Here is an 18,466-nt window from a genome sequence, read left to right on the forward strand (position 1 = left end):
AAAGAGTGCCTCTACTACTTGCTAGCCAGGGGAAATTAATACATTTTTTAAGGTGGGTTTCCATTTCCTGGTCTGCTAAATGAGAGTCCTAATACTTATACTTCATGGGTCACTGTCAGGATCAAATACGGTAACATTAAGCCTTCTAGCACAGTGTCGGGCCCATAGTAGACTCTCAATAAATGTTCATTTTTTCCCTTTTTCCTTTTCTTTGCCAGTTTCCTGCACTGCAAGTCAAAGAAGTTTAAATTTTGTTAAAATCTTATGTACCTAATTATCAATGAAGACAAAGTTCCCTGGTTACTGACTTTTTTAAAAGAAATAAGTTAAACACTATTTTGTTTTGTTTTCCTTGTTTTATTGATTTTTGTTTGTTTTGACATCTCATAGTGTACCAGAAATGTCCCTAGAAAATGGAAGTAGGTGAATAAAGAAGGTAATTTAATTTTATGTTGCCTAGTAGACAGATTTCCCTGCAATTCTGTGTTAATTCCTAAACAACTTACTCCTGCAAGTGTGGAGGAAACTAACACACACACATACACACACACACACACACACACACACACACACACACACTTTTCTCTCTAAATCTAAACTGGATCAGCCCCCTCCAAAAGTCCATGGCTTGGATCAACTGTGAGCTTCCACTGTCTTGTCCTCCCACTTCCTCCTGTCTTGATCCTACTTTTGCCCTTTAACAGAAAACTCACCACAAAATGGTGTTCCATACGAAATATGATACGAAAATGAGCTATGTAGTGTAAATATCTAGAATATGGCAGAAACACCAAAACCCTCTCATTATACAAGGACAAGAAAATAACTGTGGCATCGTCTCGCCGGAAACCACAGCTATAATTCTGCATCACATGGGAACAGTGAAACCAATTCATTCATAATCCTAATGCTCTTGCAGGAAAAATGCATTTGCAGATTCTGTGAAATGGTGTGTACTGGCTACTTCTGAGGACTTTAGTTACTTTCCTCTAAGTAACGTGAGTCAGGTAGCATGAGGGAAATGGGTGAAAGTAATGAAATGAATAGGCAAATCTCTTCAAGGATAAAACAATAACCACCACATTAAACACCTACTATGTAGCAAGGACTCTACCAGACCCTTTGTAGACATCACTTCTGCTCCTCAGGCATCCCTGCTTCAGGGGTCTATCACAATGTTACAAATAGATCCATTCTCACACTGATGACCACATGGGGGGAATATAGGATCTTAGTATAACTTAACCAGAGTAACAGTTGTCAATTTCACTCCTTCAAAGTCTTAAAAGGTTGGTGTGACCCCCTTACTTGTTTTTACTTTGGGGAGTAGGAGACATGATTTATATTTCTGTGAAATCTAATGAAAGCTAAAGACCATCTCTCCAGAAAAATGCATATAAAACAATATGTTAAAAAACAAAAAACAATATGTTACATATAATTTTGAGGGGAAGGGATCACAGAGCACTGAAGCCCATCCAGATTAAAAACCTCTGATGTAGAAGTTCTAACTTTATGATTTTTGAAATATCATATGAAAGACAAGTGTTGGGATCATTTAAACCAGGATCAAATTAGTCTTAGGAACTCTTGTCTAGCAACCAAAAAACATGTAGAAAATTTAGTGGGACTAAAGCACTAATATAGTAATAACTTTAAAATTCTGGGTTTTTCCATGGTAGCTAAAAATACACCAAGTACCTAATCTGATCTGGCTAGTGTCCAGTCATTTAGCTATGCTAATGAGATATGCTTAAATGCTGGCTCAACCCCCATCTTTGAGAGGGCATGAAGATGTGTTTACCAGAAAGAAGGTAAAAGAAACTTTAGTTTCTCTTTTTGAGAGAAGGAAATGGACCTGACTTTCCAAAAACTACCTGTACTACAAACTTCAGGTTTCCAAAAGTGGTAAAGATTTAGAAACCATTAGGCAATAATAAATCATTAACAAAATACTAAATATTTTGGTTATGCTAATACTTCTAGCTTGAAATACAGGACTAGTAGATTCCAGTGTCAAGAACATAATTTGAGGGGACTTCGCTGGTGGTCCAGTGGCAAAGAATCCTCCTTGCAATGCAGGGGACACAGGTTGGATCCCTGGTCAGGCAACTAAGATCCCACATGTCCTGGGGCAACTAAGCCCGCGTGCCACAACTACTGAGCTCCTGTGCCTCAACTAGAGCTGGCCTGCCACAAACTACAGGGCCCATGCACTCTGGAGCCTGTGTGCCACAACTAGAGAGAGAAAACCCGCACGCCACAACTAGAGAGAAGCCCACACACCACAACAGAGAGCCCGCGCTGCAACAAAAGATCCCGCATGCCACAACTAAGACCCAACGCAGCCAAAAAAAAACAAAAAAAAAGAACATAATTTGAAATGGGACCCAAAATAATTCATCCAGTTATGAAAAGTAATTTAGTAGGTTATGTTCATTTACCCAAAGGAATATTATACACATACTTTTTAAATCTTTACAAATTTTTACTTACAAGGGAAATGTTGATGATATACTGAGAAAAAAAGAAGAAAAAATTTTACCTCATTCAACTTTAAAGATGTTATTTATTTTTTTCTGTGTGTGTGTATACACGGTTAGTTTTATCGTAACAAAGCAATTTGTATACTTTTTTTTTTTTTTTTGGCCGCGTTGGGCCTTCGTTGCTGCACAGGCTTTCTTTAGTTGCGGCGAGCAGGTGCTACTTTTCGTGCAGTGCGTGGGCTTCTTATTGTGGTGGCACGGGCTCTAGGTGCCCAGGCTTCAGTAGTTGTGGCATGTGGGCTCAGTAGTTGTGGCGCATGGGCTTAGTTGCTCCACGGCACGTGGGAGCTTCCCAGACCAGGGATCGAACCTGTGTCCCCTACATTGGCAGGCAGATTCTTAACCACTGCACCACCAAAGAAGCCCGCAATTTATATACTTTTAACATTTACAACTTAGCATCATTTTTCCAGTGAAACAAAAAGAAAAAAAAATTTTTTTTTTCAAAAGACTTTTCTAAGTCAGTAGTGACAAGTTTTCATTTCCTTTTTATTTATTTATTTATTTATTTGCTGTACGCGGGCCTCTCACTGTTGTGGCCTCTCCCGTTGCGGAGCACAGGCTCCGGACGCGCAGGCTCAGCGGCCATGGCTCACGGGCCCAGCCGCTCCGCGGCATGTGGGATCTTCCCGGACCGGGGCACGAACCGCGTCCCCTGCATCGGCAGGCGGACTCTCAACCACTGCACCACCAGGGAAGCCCTTTAAGCATATTTTTAAAGCACTGTGTACTTCCTATAAACTTTTTTCTCAAGTCCTCTACTTGAATTTCTGCTACAGACACCCCATGATCCTAATATCTTTGGTACTTGAAAATGACATATATAGAATAAACCCCAAAATGTTTTGAGGTACTAGCTGCTGAGATGATATATTAAGTACACATGGGATATAATGGTTTACAGTGCACTTTTTTTTTAAGAGACATTGGTATGTGAGATAGTCTGAATCTCACATTTTTTATGAGATTTCATTCATTCATTGAATCATTTGTTCAGCAAACATGTATTGAACACCTATGATGTACTAGCACCCTCTATAGCCTGAGCTTGGGCTTTAGAAGTAATTTAAACATCTCACTTCTAATCACTGCTTTCTCATCATGCCCTTTTTTTTTTTTTTTAAACTGTAGCAGTGTTAACAGGACATAAATAAATCAGAAAAGAGCAAGATTTCTCTTGTTGCTTACTAGCAGACATGAAGAGCTGACAATAATTAGCCAAAACTTTCTGGATAATCATGACTTGAGCACTGAGTCTCATTATCAAGGTAATAACCTGAATTGCTTAGATTAGTTTGATTCATTTGCTAGCTGTGTCTTATTTTAATATGATAATAGTACAAATATATATGATCCCACCTTCTCTCCTAGCTGGTTACACTAGTGCCACATCCATCATAGTACTACAGTGACTGGCTACTTTATAGGGAGAATGACGTTTGCAGTTTTGAAACCATCAACTCTTGAAATGTTACTCTGGAATAAAAATTTCAAGAAGCTGACCAACAAAGACACGGGGAGATAAGCTCTGTAGCAAAATAAACATGTAACAAACTACAGTGCTCACTAGTAAGTGATAGTATAACTTGGATTATACTGATACTAGATGAAGGTGTTAAGTCACTTTCACACATTTTTCTTTCTGGATAAGATGGTCTACACAAAATGGCAAGGTAAGATTTGAACCATACTGACAAGATTCCAGAAATGAACACCCACCAGTCATAATCAATCAAGATCAGCATGGTTTTGTTTACATGCTTGGGGTTTATTTTTTTTTTATTTATTTATTTAATTGACGTATACTTGATTTACAATGTTGTATTCATTTTTGGTGTGTAGCAAAATGGTTCAGTTATACATATATATACATATTCTAAACATGCAATGATCCTAGACGCCACAGGCTTTTTTTCCTATGGTCAGCTCTGTGGTGAGGTATGCTACTGAAGTCTCAGTAGTGATCCTAAGAGATTCCTTAAAGGCACATTTAGGAACATATAACATCTGCCCTCAATTGCAAGAGTTGGTAGCAAAAATTTGTTCCATATGCCATATATAACATATGCCAAAATGAAATCTGGCTGTTTGAAAACACTGAGAAAAGCAGTGGCCAGAAGAGGCCCTGTCCCACGCAACTCCCACTAAAATGGATAAAATAAAATTAAACAAGTATGTCAACCAATTCTGAAGGGACATCTCCGGAACTAGACTGTTATCACACTATCCACAGGATAGCGAACAGTCAGTGGTTCAATTTGTATCATATAATACTACTTAACTTTTAGCTTTTCAAGCACAAACTATATAGGTATTGCTATTTTTCCAGGTGTAATTTCTATTAGCTAAGAAGGTAGCATGGTAATAAATAGCACATTTTACAGTGTTATCTAATATACTGCTATTAATCTAACCAAGCATATAATAACCCTTTAATATTTGGAGGAAAAAAAATCAATATTAACTGAAGTAGGGAATTCCCTGGTGGTCCAGTGGTTAGCACATGGAGCTTTCACTGCCATGGCCCAAGTTCAATCCCTAGTCGGGGAACTAAAATTCCACAAGCTGCCTGGCATGGCAAAACAAAAACAAAAACAAACAAAAAAACCCAAGAAACAAAAAATATTAATTGGAGTAAATATTAAGAGACTATTTCACTTTGGCAACCAACTCACAAACTGCTTAGTCATTCAATTCATATTACTTAAATGTGATACTATACCAAATCATCAAGCTACAGATACATAATTCAAAACACTGCCCTCAGAAGCATATCTACAAACAACTGTGTTTTGTTGTCCTTGTTGTTTTTGAACATACTAAAAAGTGTGTGAAAGTGTAGCCTGGCCAAAGCACCTACCCTTTAAGTCCCTAAAAAGCACCTCTCCCCCCCTTTTAACATAACTCACTATTCAATAAATAGAATAATGCATATGTCTCAGTATGCTAAATTACAAATGCAAAATGAGGAATACCTAGCCAGGAGCAAATTCCTAGATGACTATGAGTTATAAAGTTAATGGCTTTAATTAACTGTATTTCTGAATATGGAGAACACTAAGTTGAACTAAACTTGGCAAAAAATAACACTTTATCTCTTGGCCAAAGAGATCACTGGGAAGACTATCTAATCACCTTGTTATTCAATTAAAAGAAACAATTGGGAGACAAAAATATAATCTATGATCAAAAAAAAGAGTAGATCAAAATTGTTTTTACTTCTCCCAGACATTAGTAGTTAACATTCTGAGAAATGGCATATGCCTTTGGGGGTTAAGTATATTTTAGAAGAAAAAAATTCTAACAGTTCTGTTTTTAAAATGTACATTTGTTTCATATAATAAAATATTATTATAGGGCTTCCCTGGTGGCGCAGTGGTTGAGAGTCCACCTGCTGATGCAGGGGACACGGGTTCGTGCCCCGGTCCGGGAAGATCCCGCATGTCGCGGAGTCCCGACATCCCGCATGTCGTGAGCCATGGCCGCTGAGCCTGCGCGTCCGGAGCCTGTGCTATGCAACGGGGGAGGCCACAACAGTGAGAGGACTGCGCACCGCAAAAATAAAACAAAAACAAAAAAAATGTCAATCTCTTCAAACTGATGAGAGGGGGTATAGCTCAGTGGTAGAGCATTTGACTGCAAACTGATGTATAGATTCAACACAAACAATAAAAATTCCAACAGGGTTTTTGGTGGAAATTTACAAGCTGATTCAAAAATTTTGATGAAGGGATTTCCCTGGTGGTCCTGTGGCTAAGACTCCGAACTTCCAATGCAGGGGGCCTGGGTTCGATCCCTTGTCAGGGAGCTGGATCCCACATGCCACAACTAAGAGTTCACATGCTGCAACTAAAAAGACCCCGCGGGCTTCCCTGGTGGCGTGGTGGTTAGGAATCTGCCTGCCAATGCAGGGGACATGGGTTCGAGCCCTGGTCCGGGAAGATCCCACATGCCGCAGAGCAGTTAGGCCTGTGCACCACAACTACAGAAGCCTGTGTGCCTAGAGTCCATGCTCTGCAACAAGAGAAGCCACCACAATGAGAAGCCCATGCACCGCAACGAAGAGTAGCCCCTGCTCTCCGCAAATAGAGAAAGCCTGCGCGCAGCAACAAAGACCCAGTGCAGCCAAAAATAAATAAATAAAATGAACAAATTTGTTTAAAAAAAAAAGACTCCTCATGCAGCAACCAAGATCCCACACACACGAGGCAACTAAGACCCAGTGCAGCCAAATAAATAAATAAATACATATAAAAATTTTTTTTGATGAAAATACAAAGAACCAAAAAAATAGTCCAAATAAATATTGAAAACAAAACTGAAGAACTTATACTACCAGTTAGAAAGACTAGTTGTAAAGCCTAGTAATGAGAGTTCAGACAGAAAAATAGACAAAAGGCCAATGAAACAGTCTAGAAACAGATTGAGAACTAATCAATCACTTGATTTGTGACAAAGTTGATGTTGCAGTAGTGGGGAAAGGACAGTCATTTCAGTAATGGTGCTGGTCAAGTAGATATCCATATGAAAAAGAATGAATCTTGACTCCTATCTCATGTGATACACAAAAGTCAATTCCAGTTTGTACATCTAAACGTGAAAGTTTAAAAAAAGTAACTTTTTAAGAAGAAAACAAAAGAGAACATCTTTATGACCTTGGAATTTGCAAAAAACAGACAAAATTTTCTTTTTTTTTAAGGATTTATTTATTTATTCATTTTATATTTTATTTTTGCTGTGTTGGGTCTTTGTTGCTGCGCGCAGGCTTTCTCTAGTTGTGGCGAGCAGGGGCCTACTCTTCATTCTGGTGCTCTCGCCTCTCACTGCGGTGGCTTCTCTTGTTGCACAGCACGGGCTCTAGGTGCACGGGCTTCAGTAGTTGTGGCATGCAGGCTCAGTATTTGTGGCGCACAGGCTTAGTTGCTCCGCGGCATGTGGGATCTTCCCGGACCAGGGCTTGCATCCGTGTCCCCTACATTGGCACGCGGATTCTTAACCACTGTGCCACCAGGGAAGTCCAACAAAATTTTCTTAAACAGGAAATATAAAGTTATCATAAAGGAGAGGATTGGTAAACTGGACTACATTAAAGTTAAGACTTTCTGTTCATTACAAAGCACAATTGGGACTTCCCTGGTGGCACAGTGGTTAAGAATCTGCCTGCCAATGTAGGGGACACGGGTTAGAGCCCTACTCCAGGAAGATCCCACATGCCACAGAGCAACTAAGCCTGTGTGCCACAACTACTGAGCCTTCTCTCTAGAGCCCACAAACCACAACTACTGAGCCCACGTGCTGCAACTACTGAAGCCTGCACATCTAGAGCCCGTGCTCCACAACAAGAGAAGCCCCCGCAGTGAGAAGCCCGCACACCACAATGAAGAGTAGGCCCTGCTCGCCACAACTAGAGAAAGCCCATGCACCGCAACTAGAGAGAAGCACACACGCCGCAACAAAGACCCAATGCAGCCAAAAAAATAAAGAAAATAAATATTTTTTTAAAAAGACAGAAAATATCCGGTGTTGGCAAGGATGTGGAGCAAGTGGAACTTTCATACACTACTGATGAGAGTCTTAATTGGAACAACCACAGCAGTTTGGTAATATTTATAGAAGCTAAGCATACACATATTCCATGACCCAGAAATTCCACTCCTAGGAATACACTCAACAGAATGCATGCATATAGTCACCAAAAGACTTGTATAAAAATGTCCAGGGGGCTTCCCTGGCGGCACAGTGGTTAAAAATCCACGTGCCAATGCAGGGGACACAGGTTCAAGCCCTGGTCCGAAAAGATCCCACATGCCACAGAGCAACTAAGCCGGTGCGCCACAACTACTGAGCCTGCACTCTAGAGCCCACAAACCACAACTACTGAGCCTGCTGTGCCACAACTACTGAAGGTCGCGTGCTAAGAGCCCGTGCTCCGCAACAAGAAAAGCCACTGTAATGAGAAGCCGGCACACCGCAAGAGTAGACCCCGCTTGCCGCAACTAAAGAAAGCCCAAGCACAGCAACGAAGACCCAACACAGCCATAAATAAATAAATAAATATAAAGTTCCATTAAAAAAAAATACTATAGAGACTTTAACATAGAAAAAAGAAATGTCCAGGGAATTCCCTGGTGGTCCAGTGGTTAGGACTCTGTGCTTCCACTGCAGGGGGCAAGTTTGACCCCTGGTGGGGAAACTAAGATCCCACAAGCTGCGCGGCTAGCCCCCCCACCCCCCCACCCCAAAAAAATCCATAGTAGTACTGCTATGTTCATTCTACTGTTCTGTTCTGTACTGTAACATTTCACTTCCCATTAACAATAGAATGGATACAGGTATTGTGATATATACATACAATGGAATACTACACTGCAACAAGAATGAACAACTATAATTATAAGCAACATTATTGGCAAATCTCATAAACATAATATTAAGCAAAAGAAGACAGAAACAAATGAGTGTACAACTGTTCCTTGCTCTCTCAGAATGAAATTCCTCAGAGAAGTGTTCCCTATGTTCTCCTCTGCCTCTCCACGCATTGTTGGATGCGTAAGTCTCTCTACTGTCAGAGTTCAGTATAAGGACAACAAAATACATTCTTCAGAATCAGCTTTGTCAGGGGTAAGGGCGATATTTTGGGGGAGGAGGAAAGCAAGAGAATATGAATATCATCAACTATAGGGGACCTTTGAAATAGAAAATAAACAAATAAACTAATTAAAATTGTATTTCAAATGAACAACATAACTACATTGAAGCATTAGGGTGGTGTGTGTGTGTGTGTGTGCGTGTGCGTGTGAAGAACTATTCAACATGCATATTCTAACTTTTGAACACACCACTGACATTTCAGCAACAACAATAATACCTATTAACAAGATCTTGGTTTCTAAGTATCATTCTCCACCAAAAAGAACCAAGTTTCCTTGGATAAACAGCTGGTCATCTGGTCTGGGGCAGGATGGAAAATAGAAAACCTTAGAACACTTGTCCCAGAAAATGAAGAATTATTCAAACAATGGTTGAAGGTGATCCCTGGCCAAACTTGGGGAAATTTGAGCATCAAAATAAGTAATGATAATAAAGGAGTATAACTTACTGAATATAACAAAAATCTACAGGTTCACACTGAAACAAATAAGAAGAAAAAAGCTCTTCTTTGGAGTTTAAAACTAATTAACAGATTTAGAAGGAACAATGGAAACAGAGCCACAATTTGGCAACTATCAGGCAAAAATCACTGATGAACATTAAAATTGGGGAGTGAAAGTTTGAGGGATAGCAGTATATTTACATGTCTTGATCTCTCTGTAAGATATTTATTAAATACAAAGTGAAAAATACTGATTTTACAATGGAGAAATCTGGAAGACACTACCTTTAACCAAGTGATCAAAATTAAGATCATGAATAGTCGGACAAATGGACATTATGTCCCTCCTGTAAGAAGGTATTCATACAAAAATGTATAATCCAAATCTAGTCAAATCTAGTCATGAGGAAGCATTAGACAAACCCAAAGTGAGGGACAAAATAAGTAATCTGCACTTTGCAAAAGAAGCAGTGTCATTAAAAACAAATATTGAGGAACTATTCTAAACCAAAAAAAAAAAAAGTACATATTATATGATTCCATTTATATCAAACTCTAGAAAATGTAAACTAATGTAATGATTAAAGATAGAGACAGTTTTATTCTTTCAAAAGAAAAGAAGCTTAATTCCTCTGGTTTCTCAGGCTGCAGGACAGTTAGTGACTTTGTGCTCCTAATTTTTAAATCTGTAACTCCCAAAAAAAGACACACAACTGAGGCACAGTGGAAATCTTTCCAAAACCACATTTCATACAATTTCCCTATTCTCCATCAAAACTTATAATGGAAAATCTTTATGTTCTAGTATTCTGAGACAAATTCTAAAAATAAGCTAATGCATCACTCAGTGCCCAAGATGTACTTCAGGTAGGTCCACAAATTCCTATAGGCAACTTAAAGCAACATTTTACCAAAGCAAAAGGATGTAATACAGAAGCAAACTGTCTCCACACAAATCACACTACTAAGTCTCACAGGTGTCCCCAGCCCCTTGGGTATTTACTTACCTCCAAAGGCACAATGATGGATGGCTTCTTTTTCAGTTCCTCACATTTCCTCTTCTTACAGATCTGATGGCTGTTCTTTCTATTCTTGCAGTAGGTACATTCACCACAATTGGTCTTCTGCTGGCAGGGCTCACAGACCCCACATCGCTTTCGTTTCTTCTTTTCCAAAGTAGGTAGCAAAGTTGTGTAGGAAGGAGAAGAGGAGGTACTGACAAGTGACACTGGCCTAGACACCACGGTGGTGTTGATGTCAACCATGCTGGTGGCACTGATCTGGGAGCTCTCTCCTTCCAATTTGCTGGGACTGGCCTGGGAGAGGTGGACAATGCCCTGTGAAGCATGGTGGAGTCCTCTCTCGGGGGCTATTGTGAACCCCTGAGTGTTAGCTGGCAGAAAGCTTATATGAACCTTCTTCTTATTTTCTATATTGTTTATAGCCATTGCGGGAGGTACCGAACTTATCTCTGAGTTTGATGGTGGTTGAGGAGTGTGACCTAAGCCCGAAGGCAAAATCTGCATAGTGCTCTGGACCTCAAGCCCAGATGAAACAGTGCTCTGGGGCTCAGGCCATTCTGGGAGAGCATTACAGGTAGCAATTGGGTTAAGAGGAGCAGGAAGAAAGATATCGGGGTCTGAGGCAGTACCACCAACCATACCGAGGACTTGTTGATTTAAGATAGCACCAAAGACCTCTCCTTGGACTGGAATAGCACCAGGAATCTCTGGTGGGTCTCGGGTCTGACCCAGAGGCTCTCCATGAACTGGGTTAGCACCAGGAACTTCCCATTGATGTGGGACAGCACTAAAGGCCTGTCCTAGGACAGGGGTGGTATCAGCAACTTCCTGTTCATCTGGGGTAGATTTGAGTACCTCTTGATGATCTGGTTTAGCACCAAGGGTTTCTTGTTCTGAACCTGCCAAGAGGAGTTGTATTAATGAGGTAGGATATATTGACCCACCAATAGACAAACAGTTTCTAAGGTCCAATTCAGGTACAACCTTATTAAAGCTGGAGGTGGGGCAGCAATCATGTTCACTTTTGATGGGATCCAGGTAAGAATCAGATAGCTTAAGAGATTCTACTCGTGAACCCAAATCTTCTAACTGAATGCTGGGGTTTCCTTCAGAGGTAACCCTGAGGGCTGCTTTTTGGAGCAAAGGAACACAGAGAGTGTCCCGAGCAAACATTCTAGGGGAATCACTAATATCATTCAATGTCTCTCTAAAGAATAGTCCTTCACCACCATGTGTCCCTTCCAATGACCCAGAAAGAACCTCTGCTGCAGGGCCACTATGAGTAGAGTGATTTATTTTGGAATCCTCCACACTTTGGGACCAAGACTGGGTTGTCTCTTGGCTCTCATCTTTTATTAATGATGCATTTTGTATGCCAATTAGATTCTTTATATCAGGAGGGATTGAGGGGTCTTGCACTGGGACTGAATCACTTTCTGAGTGCTTTACTCCCATGTCAGTAAGTACCTTATAATCACACTCATGTTGCTTTCCTAGATTCTTAGGAGGTGGAACTTTCTTGGGTTTGGCTATGACCGCTGGGGTTTGGGAGAGTCGTCTGCTAAGAGAGGTGCTTCGGAGAGCCATTGTAAACCCATTGCAAGTTAAGGACTCTGGGTTCTGAAAAAGAACCTCAGTCCTATCCAAATTCATTCGTGCTGCTCCAGCTCTTGTCAGAAGGCTTCTGACTGGCATAGGCAGTTTGGGTTCTGTTTTTCTCTTAACACCTCTTTCTTGAATTAATTGCTTTAATTTTCCAGGGCTCACAGTCTTGACTGTCGCCACATTTTTGTTGGCTGGCTTAGATCCCTTCTTCAGTTGGCTGTTTTTCTTTTTGTTTAAATCTTCCCTCCTGACTAATTTGGAAGGCCTTGCATGGCGAGATCGAGACATAGCTATGGAGTAGGAAAAACTGAAAGGGCATGAGGAAAAGAGTCATTGGTCCTTTGGAAAGTCTCACTTCTGAGGAGAATCCGGATGCACCATGGTTGTGCTCAGTCGCAGGAGGTTTTGGTCTGAAATAACAATGACAAAACATTGGGAGTGAGTCTTTTCCCTATGCATTCCCTCATTTGAAATAGAATATTTCCTAGCAAGTATTAATTAAAATTAAGGAGCTGAGAATATTGACTGCAAAAGGAAAATATAATAGACATAAAACATACTAAAGTATCCTATAAATCCTGGATTCACAAATAAACCTCCTTTAACTTTAATTTCTGTGACAACTGATTAAGGTGATGAAGTTCTTTGAATAAGTTAAGCATGGGAGTTTCTTTACATTAGAAACCGCAACCATGGACTTCCCTGGTGGCGCAGTGGTTAAGAATCCGCCTGCCAATGCAGGGGACATGGACTCGAGCCCTGGTCCGGGAAGATCCCACATGCTGCAGAGCAACTGAGCCTGCACATCACAACTACTGCAGCCCGCACGCCTAGAGCCCATGCTCCGCAACAAGAGAAGACACCGCAATGAGAAGCCCGCGCACAGCAACAAAGAGTAGCCCCTGCTCGCCATAACTAGAGAAAGCCCGCACGCAGCAGGCAAGACCCAATGCAACCAAAAAAAAAAAGAAACCACAACTACTGCAGTTACATGTAGTTTAAAGCTCAAATCCTAATCTTTACAAATATGGATACTTAAAACGTTATCTCTTAAGCTCTTTCCTCAGCACATCACCCCACCATACAGGCAGGGGTATCATCTGTTGGACAGTAAAGCTGGTAAAGCCAGAGGAAGAAGATGCTTGTATTATCCAAGAAACTCTACTCTTTGGAGATTCAGTAACATTAATACCATATTCCAATTAACCATACACAAATTTTGAGTTTTATACATGCACACAAAAGTAGCGTAAACTCTTGGGAGTTAGTATTTACAGATTAGGTTACAAATAAGACTCACAGTTCCAACAAATAACTGTTGAGTACCTCCTCTGTATAAGGAAAGCATTGTGGCGGGCACTGTCCACACCCAGAAATGATGTCCCTCCTTCCTCTTTCACCCGACTTAATCCAAAGACTGATGGTTCTAAACTCCCTTCTACCAAGGGTCCCAAAAGTTTCATGATCAATGCCTAGGCAAAGAAATTGGAAATAAAGAGAAAATGAGATAATTAGAACAGTAAAGTATACTAGATAAGCAACTATTATTTGAAAAGTAAGAAAAGAGGAGAAAATGAAAGGGGACTGACTAAGAGTCATCATCAGTTGCATTTTTATCTCCTCAGATTGCCTCCCTGACCCCAAATAAGACCAAGCTATGAGGAAGAGTGAAGCTCACCATACAAAATATATCAGTAGACTTCCTAAAGATCATGGAATCAAGAGTGTGACAACAAACTGGGTGAGGATTCTTTAACAGTTGACAGGTTGCTGGATTTGTAAGAAAATCTGGTGTAGGAGAATGGTTACCAAAAACTGGTCTGCAACCAAGTGATCACCAGTCTGTGGCGAAATGAGAAGAAAAAAAAAAAAAAAAAAAAGAGGCTGAGTACACCTGAAACTAACACAACACTGTAAATCAACTACACTTCTATTAAAAAAAAATGAGGTCGTAAAAAGTTTTTCATAAGGTTGAATCTATTATTATTTAATCATGCTTCCCTGTTTTCTCTCATTAAAATGTCCTTTCTAAAAAACATGGAGAATTCCCTGGCAGTCCAGTGGTTAGGATTCCGCACTTCCACTGCAAAGGACATATGTTCGATCCCTGGTTGGGGAACTAAGATTCCGCAAGCTGCAAGGCTCGGCCAAATAAATAAATAAAGTAATAAAAGTCCTTTTTTTGTGAAAGGGTGGAGATAGGCTTATTTTTTTTATGTTATTACTTGGCAAAGTAAAAATTTGATGGCCCTCTACCGATTCTCAAATTTTGGTTTTGTTTTTGTTGTACTCATCTGATCCTGGTAATCCTGGGATGCACTAGTTGATTTAGTGGCTAGAGATGGTGTCACATTAGAAAACCCTGAATCTGAATCTGTGATCACCAGCTGTGTCCTTCAGCAAACTACTTAACAGGAGTCAAGGTTTCTGCATCTGAAATGAGGTTGTTTTGAGATATCAATGGGCTCCTCTGAGGAAAACCTAGTGGTAGTGGTTTCATCCTTGTGATATCTGAGGTAAGAAGGAGGACTTTGGAATTAGGTAGACATGGGTTCAATTTCCAGATCAGAAACATTACTAGCCATAAGCTTAATTGTAGAACAAATTTAATCCTCAGTCTGCCATATCCTGCAAAACAAGGTTTAGTTCTTTTGTTTCTGTTCTCATCTAACACGTTGTAGGCCACACACTATAATAAAAGGTCTCAGAGAACAACATTTAGAGTCAAGGCATTGAGCCTTTAAGAAAGACTTTTAAAATAGACATTAGTGATAACATTAACCACAAGAAAAATAACATTTTGATAAACCTGTGCTGAATACAGATACTAGGCCAGAGAATACTCCACTTGAGTTCTTGGCATCAAAGCTTATGGCTTTCCCTCTTTTCTTAAAAAAAAAAAAAAAAAAAAAAAAAAGTTTGGCTGCACTACCTCTTTGGCTGTGAAAAGCTGTAGGATATTTTCTCCAAAGACCACTGCTTTTTGTAACCAGCATTTTTAGAAAACAAAAGACATTCCAATTCTAATCTCCAGAAAGTCAGCAATCTTTATAAGGATGTTTTTTCGGATAACAAAAAACAATCCATTCCATTCTCTAGAAATTCAACAATATCTGCCTAAACATGCTTTATCTCTTATATCAGGATTACCTTGCTAAAAAATTATTAAGAGCATATAATCTAAATATTGCGATCAGCCATGAAAATTAAAATTCATATATGTTGCAAGTAATCTGAATATGCCAGAGGGTGTCATGGGATCTGCTTTTGAAAGTAGTTTATAAATTGATCTCTGTCTCATATATTCTTTTACACTTTTAAATGGAAGTGCTTTAGAAATCCAGACTTGTAATTAAGATAATGTTTACTATTCAAACCTTATCTCTTGAAAAAGCCTGTCAAGGAAATGGAAAAGGTATGAGCAACATGGATTGGAAAGATGTGGCTCTTTGAATGGTAACAGCCTTTTTATGAGATTGTGAAAGAGGCCAATGACCCCTGAAAAACCCAAATGCAGGGAAGAAACCACTGGGTACCACCCAGCCAAAGAAACAATCAGAAACAAAATAAGGACTCCCACAAGATCTTAATTTTACTTGGCTCCACTGATGAAATGTAACCCCCTTTTGTAAATAAACTAAGTTATCCCCAGGGCTGGAGGGAGGGGAGGAGTCCATTCTATTATATAGATCCACATTTAAATATGGAATTATCTGCACAGATCTTCTGAAATTTATTTTCCTTATTAATTTGTAAACATTATTAAATGCTTTATTTCCTTTTTTGTGCTTTTATTTACTACAGAGTATTTAAGTCATAGAAAAATACAATTAAATACTAATTCCACTTCTGTTTTTCATTTTTGATGAAAACTGACATTTCAATCTTTTTCAGAATCAGTTTTATTCTACTCTAGAGTATATTCAAGAGTCTGAGTGCTACTGAGGTTGCTACAGGATAACATGATTGGAGAGAAAATAAGAGAATAATGTCCCTGTTATCAAACATATATAGCTGGCCCCAGAGGGGGAACCACATGCAGTTAATTGACACTATCCTGTGAGTTTTTGCTTTCCTAGAAGAGAAAACAAAGTGAAACAAACAAGCAAACAAAATTCCCGACAACTGTGGGATGCAAAACATTACTTAACTAGTCTTTTCACCACAGGGCACCAAGACCCCTAACCCATAATAAAAAAATTTTTTTTCTTTTCCTAAGATGTCCTTGTGACATAGGGGACTGGAGTAGTGTTTGAGATCCAAATATTACTGTCCAGGAGATAAGGGCCAACTCATAATTTGAAACATGAAAAGAGATGCCAGCCCAAGGAAGAAAATATAAGATTACAGAGAAAGAGGAGAAGTGGCTAGATCAGGCCCCAGGGCCTATGTAAGGATCTACTAATTATTCACACATAATTTAAACATACCTAACCGAATTGGTCAACAAACAGGATCAGACTTTTGCCTCAATATTATCTGAGCTTACTAAGTAGTCAGCCTTTCCCTAAAGAGTCTTAAAAAAAAAAAAAGCAATTATTTAATGTGATCACCTTGCCTAGAAACTGAAAAGCTGACTTCCTAAACTGTATCAGTTGTCTGTAAAGGACAATATCGACAGTACCCCGTGTCAGAAAAATTCTCTCCCACTTACATCCCCCCTCCTCCTGCTGGATCTCCCAAAGTCCCCTGGGCAGGAAGTGGCTGAACTGATGTAACCATCCAGCCCACATGTCAATTTAAAATTATACTGCAATCCTTCCCACCACCAGCAGTGGCCAAAAAAGTGGTATTTGCATACATAGAGCTAGTTGCAAAAGAAACTCTGATTTAATAGTCACTCCATTCAGCTCCTTAGAATTTAAAGGCTACTGCACTTGACTGAGAAATACAAGACTTAAAACATTTCTTTATAAAAGGCACCACCTGGCTTAGTTTCCTCCAGCAACTTAGTTCTAAAGGAAGAGGAGGTGGGCGGGCTGCTTGCTGTTCCTAGATAGTTTTGTACCACAGGAAGTGTGAGAGCCTTCGGCACATGGAAAGGCTGTGGAGGCAAACTCACTAGAATGCCAGCAGATTTAGTCAAAGGCTCCTTCCATATGTAAAACACCCCTGCTGCCCTGCAGAGAGCGAAGAAAAAAAGGCCAAAAAGGGCCACAGAAAAGTGAAGGGACAAGTTAAATGGAGATGGAATGACCATTCCAAAAACAAGAAAAGCATAAAACACGTTAGGAAGAAGAGGAAGAAGCAGAAGGAAGAAAATGTCTAAAATGGAAAAAAAAAAAAAAAGCCAAAAAGTAGAGGAAGGGGAAGGACTATATAGTAATAAAGCTAGAATATAAAAAGACAACTGGGATCAAAATGCTGAAGACTAAAGGTAGAAAGGTGGAGGGGGTGGAAAAAGAGAAACTTAAGTGTACAGAGAAGGAAAAATACGGAGGCAAAGAAGAGGGTGGGGGAGGGGAGGGACGAACGAGATAAAGAAGATTGGAGGAGGAAGAGAAACAAAGGGCAGGGACAGAGGTGATCCAAACCTCCAACCGATCAATTCTGGAAGACCAGAGCTGGGAGCCATAGTTAACCCTCATTAAAATGGTAAGCAGTGATCCAGGAGTTCTTAATCTGAGCTACCAATCTTTGCAAAGAGATACAGACAGTGTATACTAATAACTCTCGTACTTGATTCGGTTTAATTGAAATCATAACATTGTTTTAAACACTGTCATTGACAACCAACCTAATTAAGATCTCTTAATTGGGGAGGCAAGGGACTTGGGCTTTAACCTGTGTTAACTAATACAAACCAATAAAATCAGGAAGCGCACCCAACATCACGTTACCTGAGGCTTTTAGTTCTTAGAAACAACGCTGACCAATCCCCAAACACATCCTTATCTACACACCCGCCTTGTTTAATTGTAGACAAAATTCCTAATATGCCTTAAAAAGCTCTCGCCCTAACTGGTTCACAAACATCTTTCCCATATTCATTTTGGTATCCTGAGTGAGGACTGAGGAAGCCAACGTTTTTACTTTACTCTTTAACGTTGAGATGGGGAAGAGAGAAGGATGGTCCCTTTTCGGTTCAGGGCGGACCTGGGGTTGCTACCCTGTAGCGCCGCCCTTCAACTCATGTGGGTGCAAGCGCTCAGCGCACCCTGCCGACACTAGGCTGTGCACCTAATCTTTTCCTCGCTCAG

At 40.0% G+C, this 18,466-nt stretch overlaps 1 protein-coding gene across 1 annotated transcript in view; it reads right to left on the reverse strand.

The window, feature by feature from the left end:
- Window positions 1-12,554, reverse strand: part of TET1 (tet methylcytosine dioxygenase 1) — a 102,846-nt gene extending 90,292 nt beyond the window's left edge. Inside the window, exon 1 of the mRNA XM_007456455.1 lies at window positions 10,647-12,554. Coding sequence (XP_007456517.1) covers window positions 10,647-12,554 — 1,908 coding nt within the window. The remainder of the gene's footprint in view (window positions 1-10,646) is intronic.
- Window positions 12,555-18,466: the final 5,912 nt, after the last annotated feature.

This window comes from Lipotes vexillifer, unplaced genomic scaffold (genome assembly GCF_000442215.2).
Source record: "Lipotes vexillifer unplaced genomic scaffold, Lipotes_vexillifer_v1.1 scaffold520, whole genome shotgun sequence".
Classification (NCBI taxonomy): Eukaryota; Metazoa; Chordata; class Mammalia; order Artiodactyla; family Lipotidae; genus Lipotes; species Lipotes vexillifer.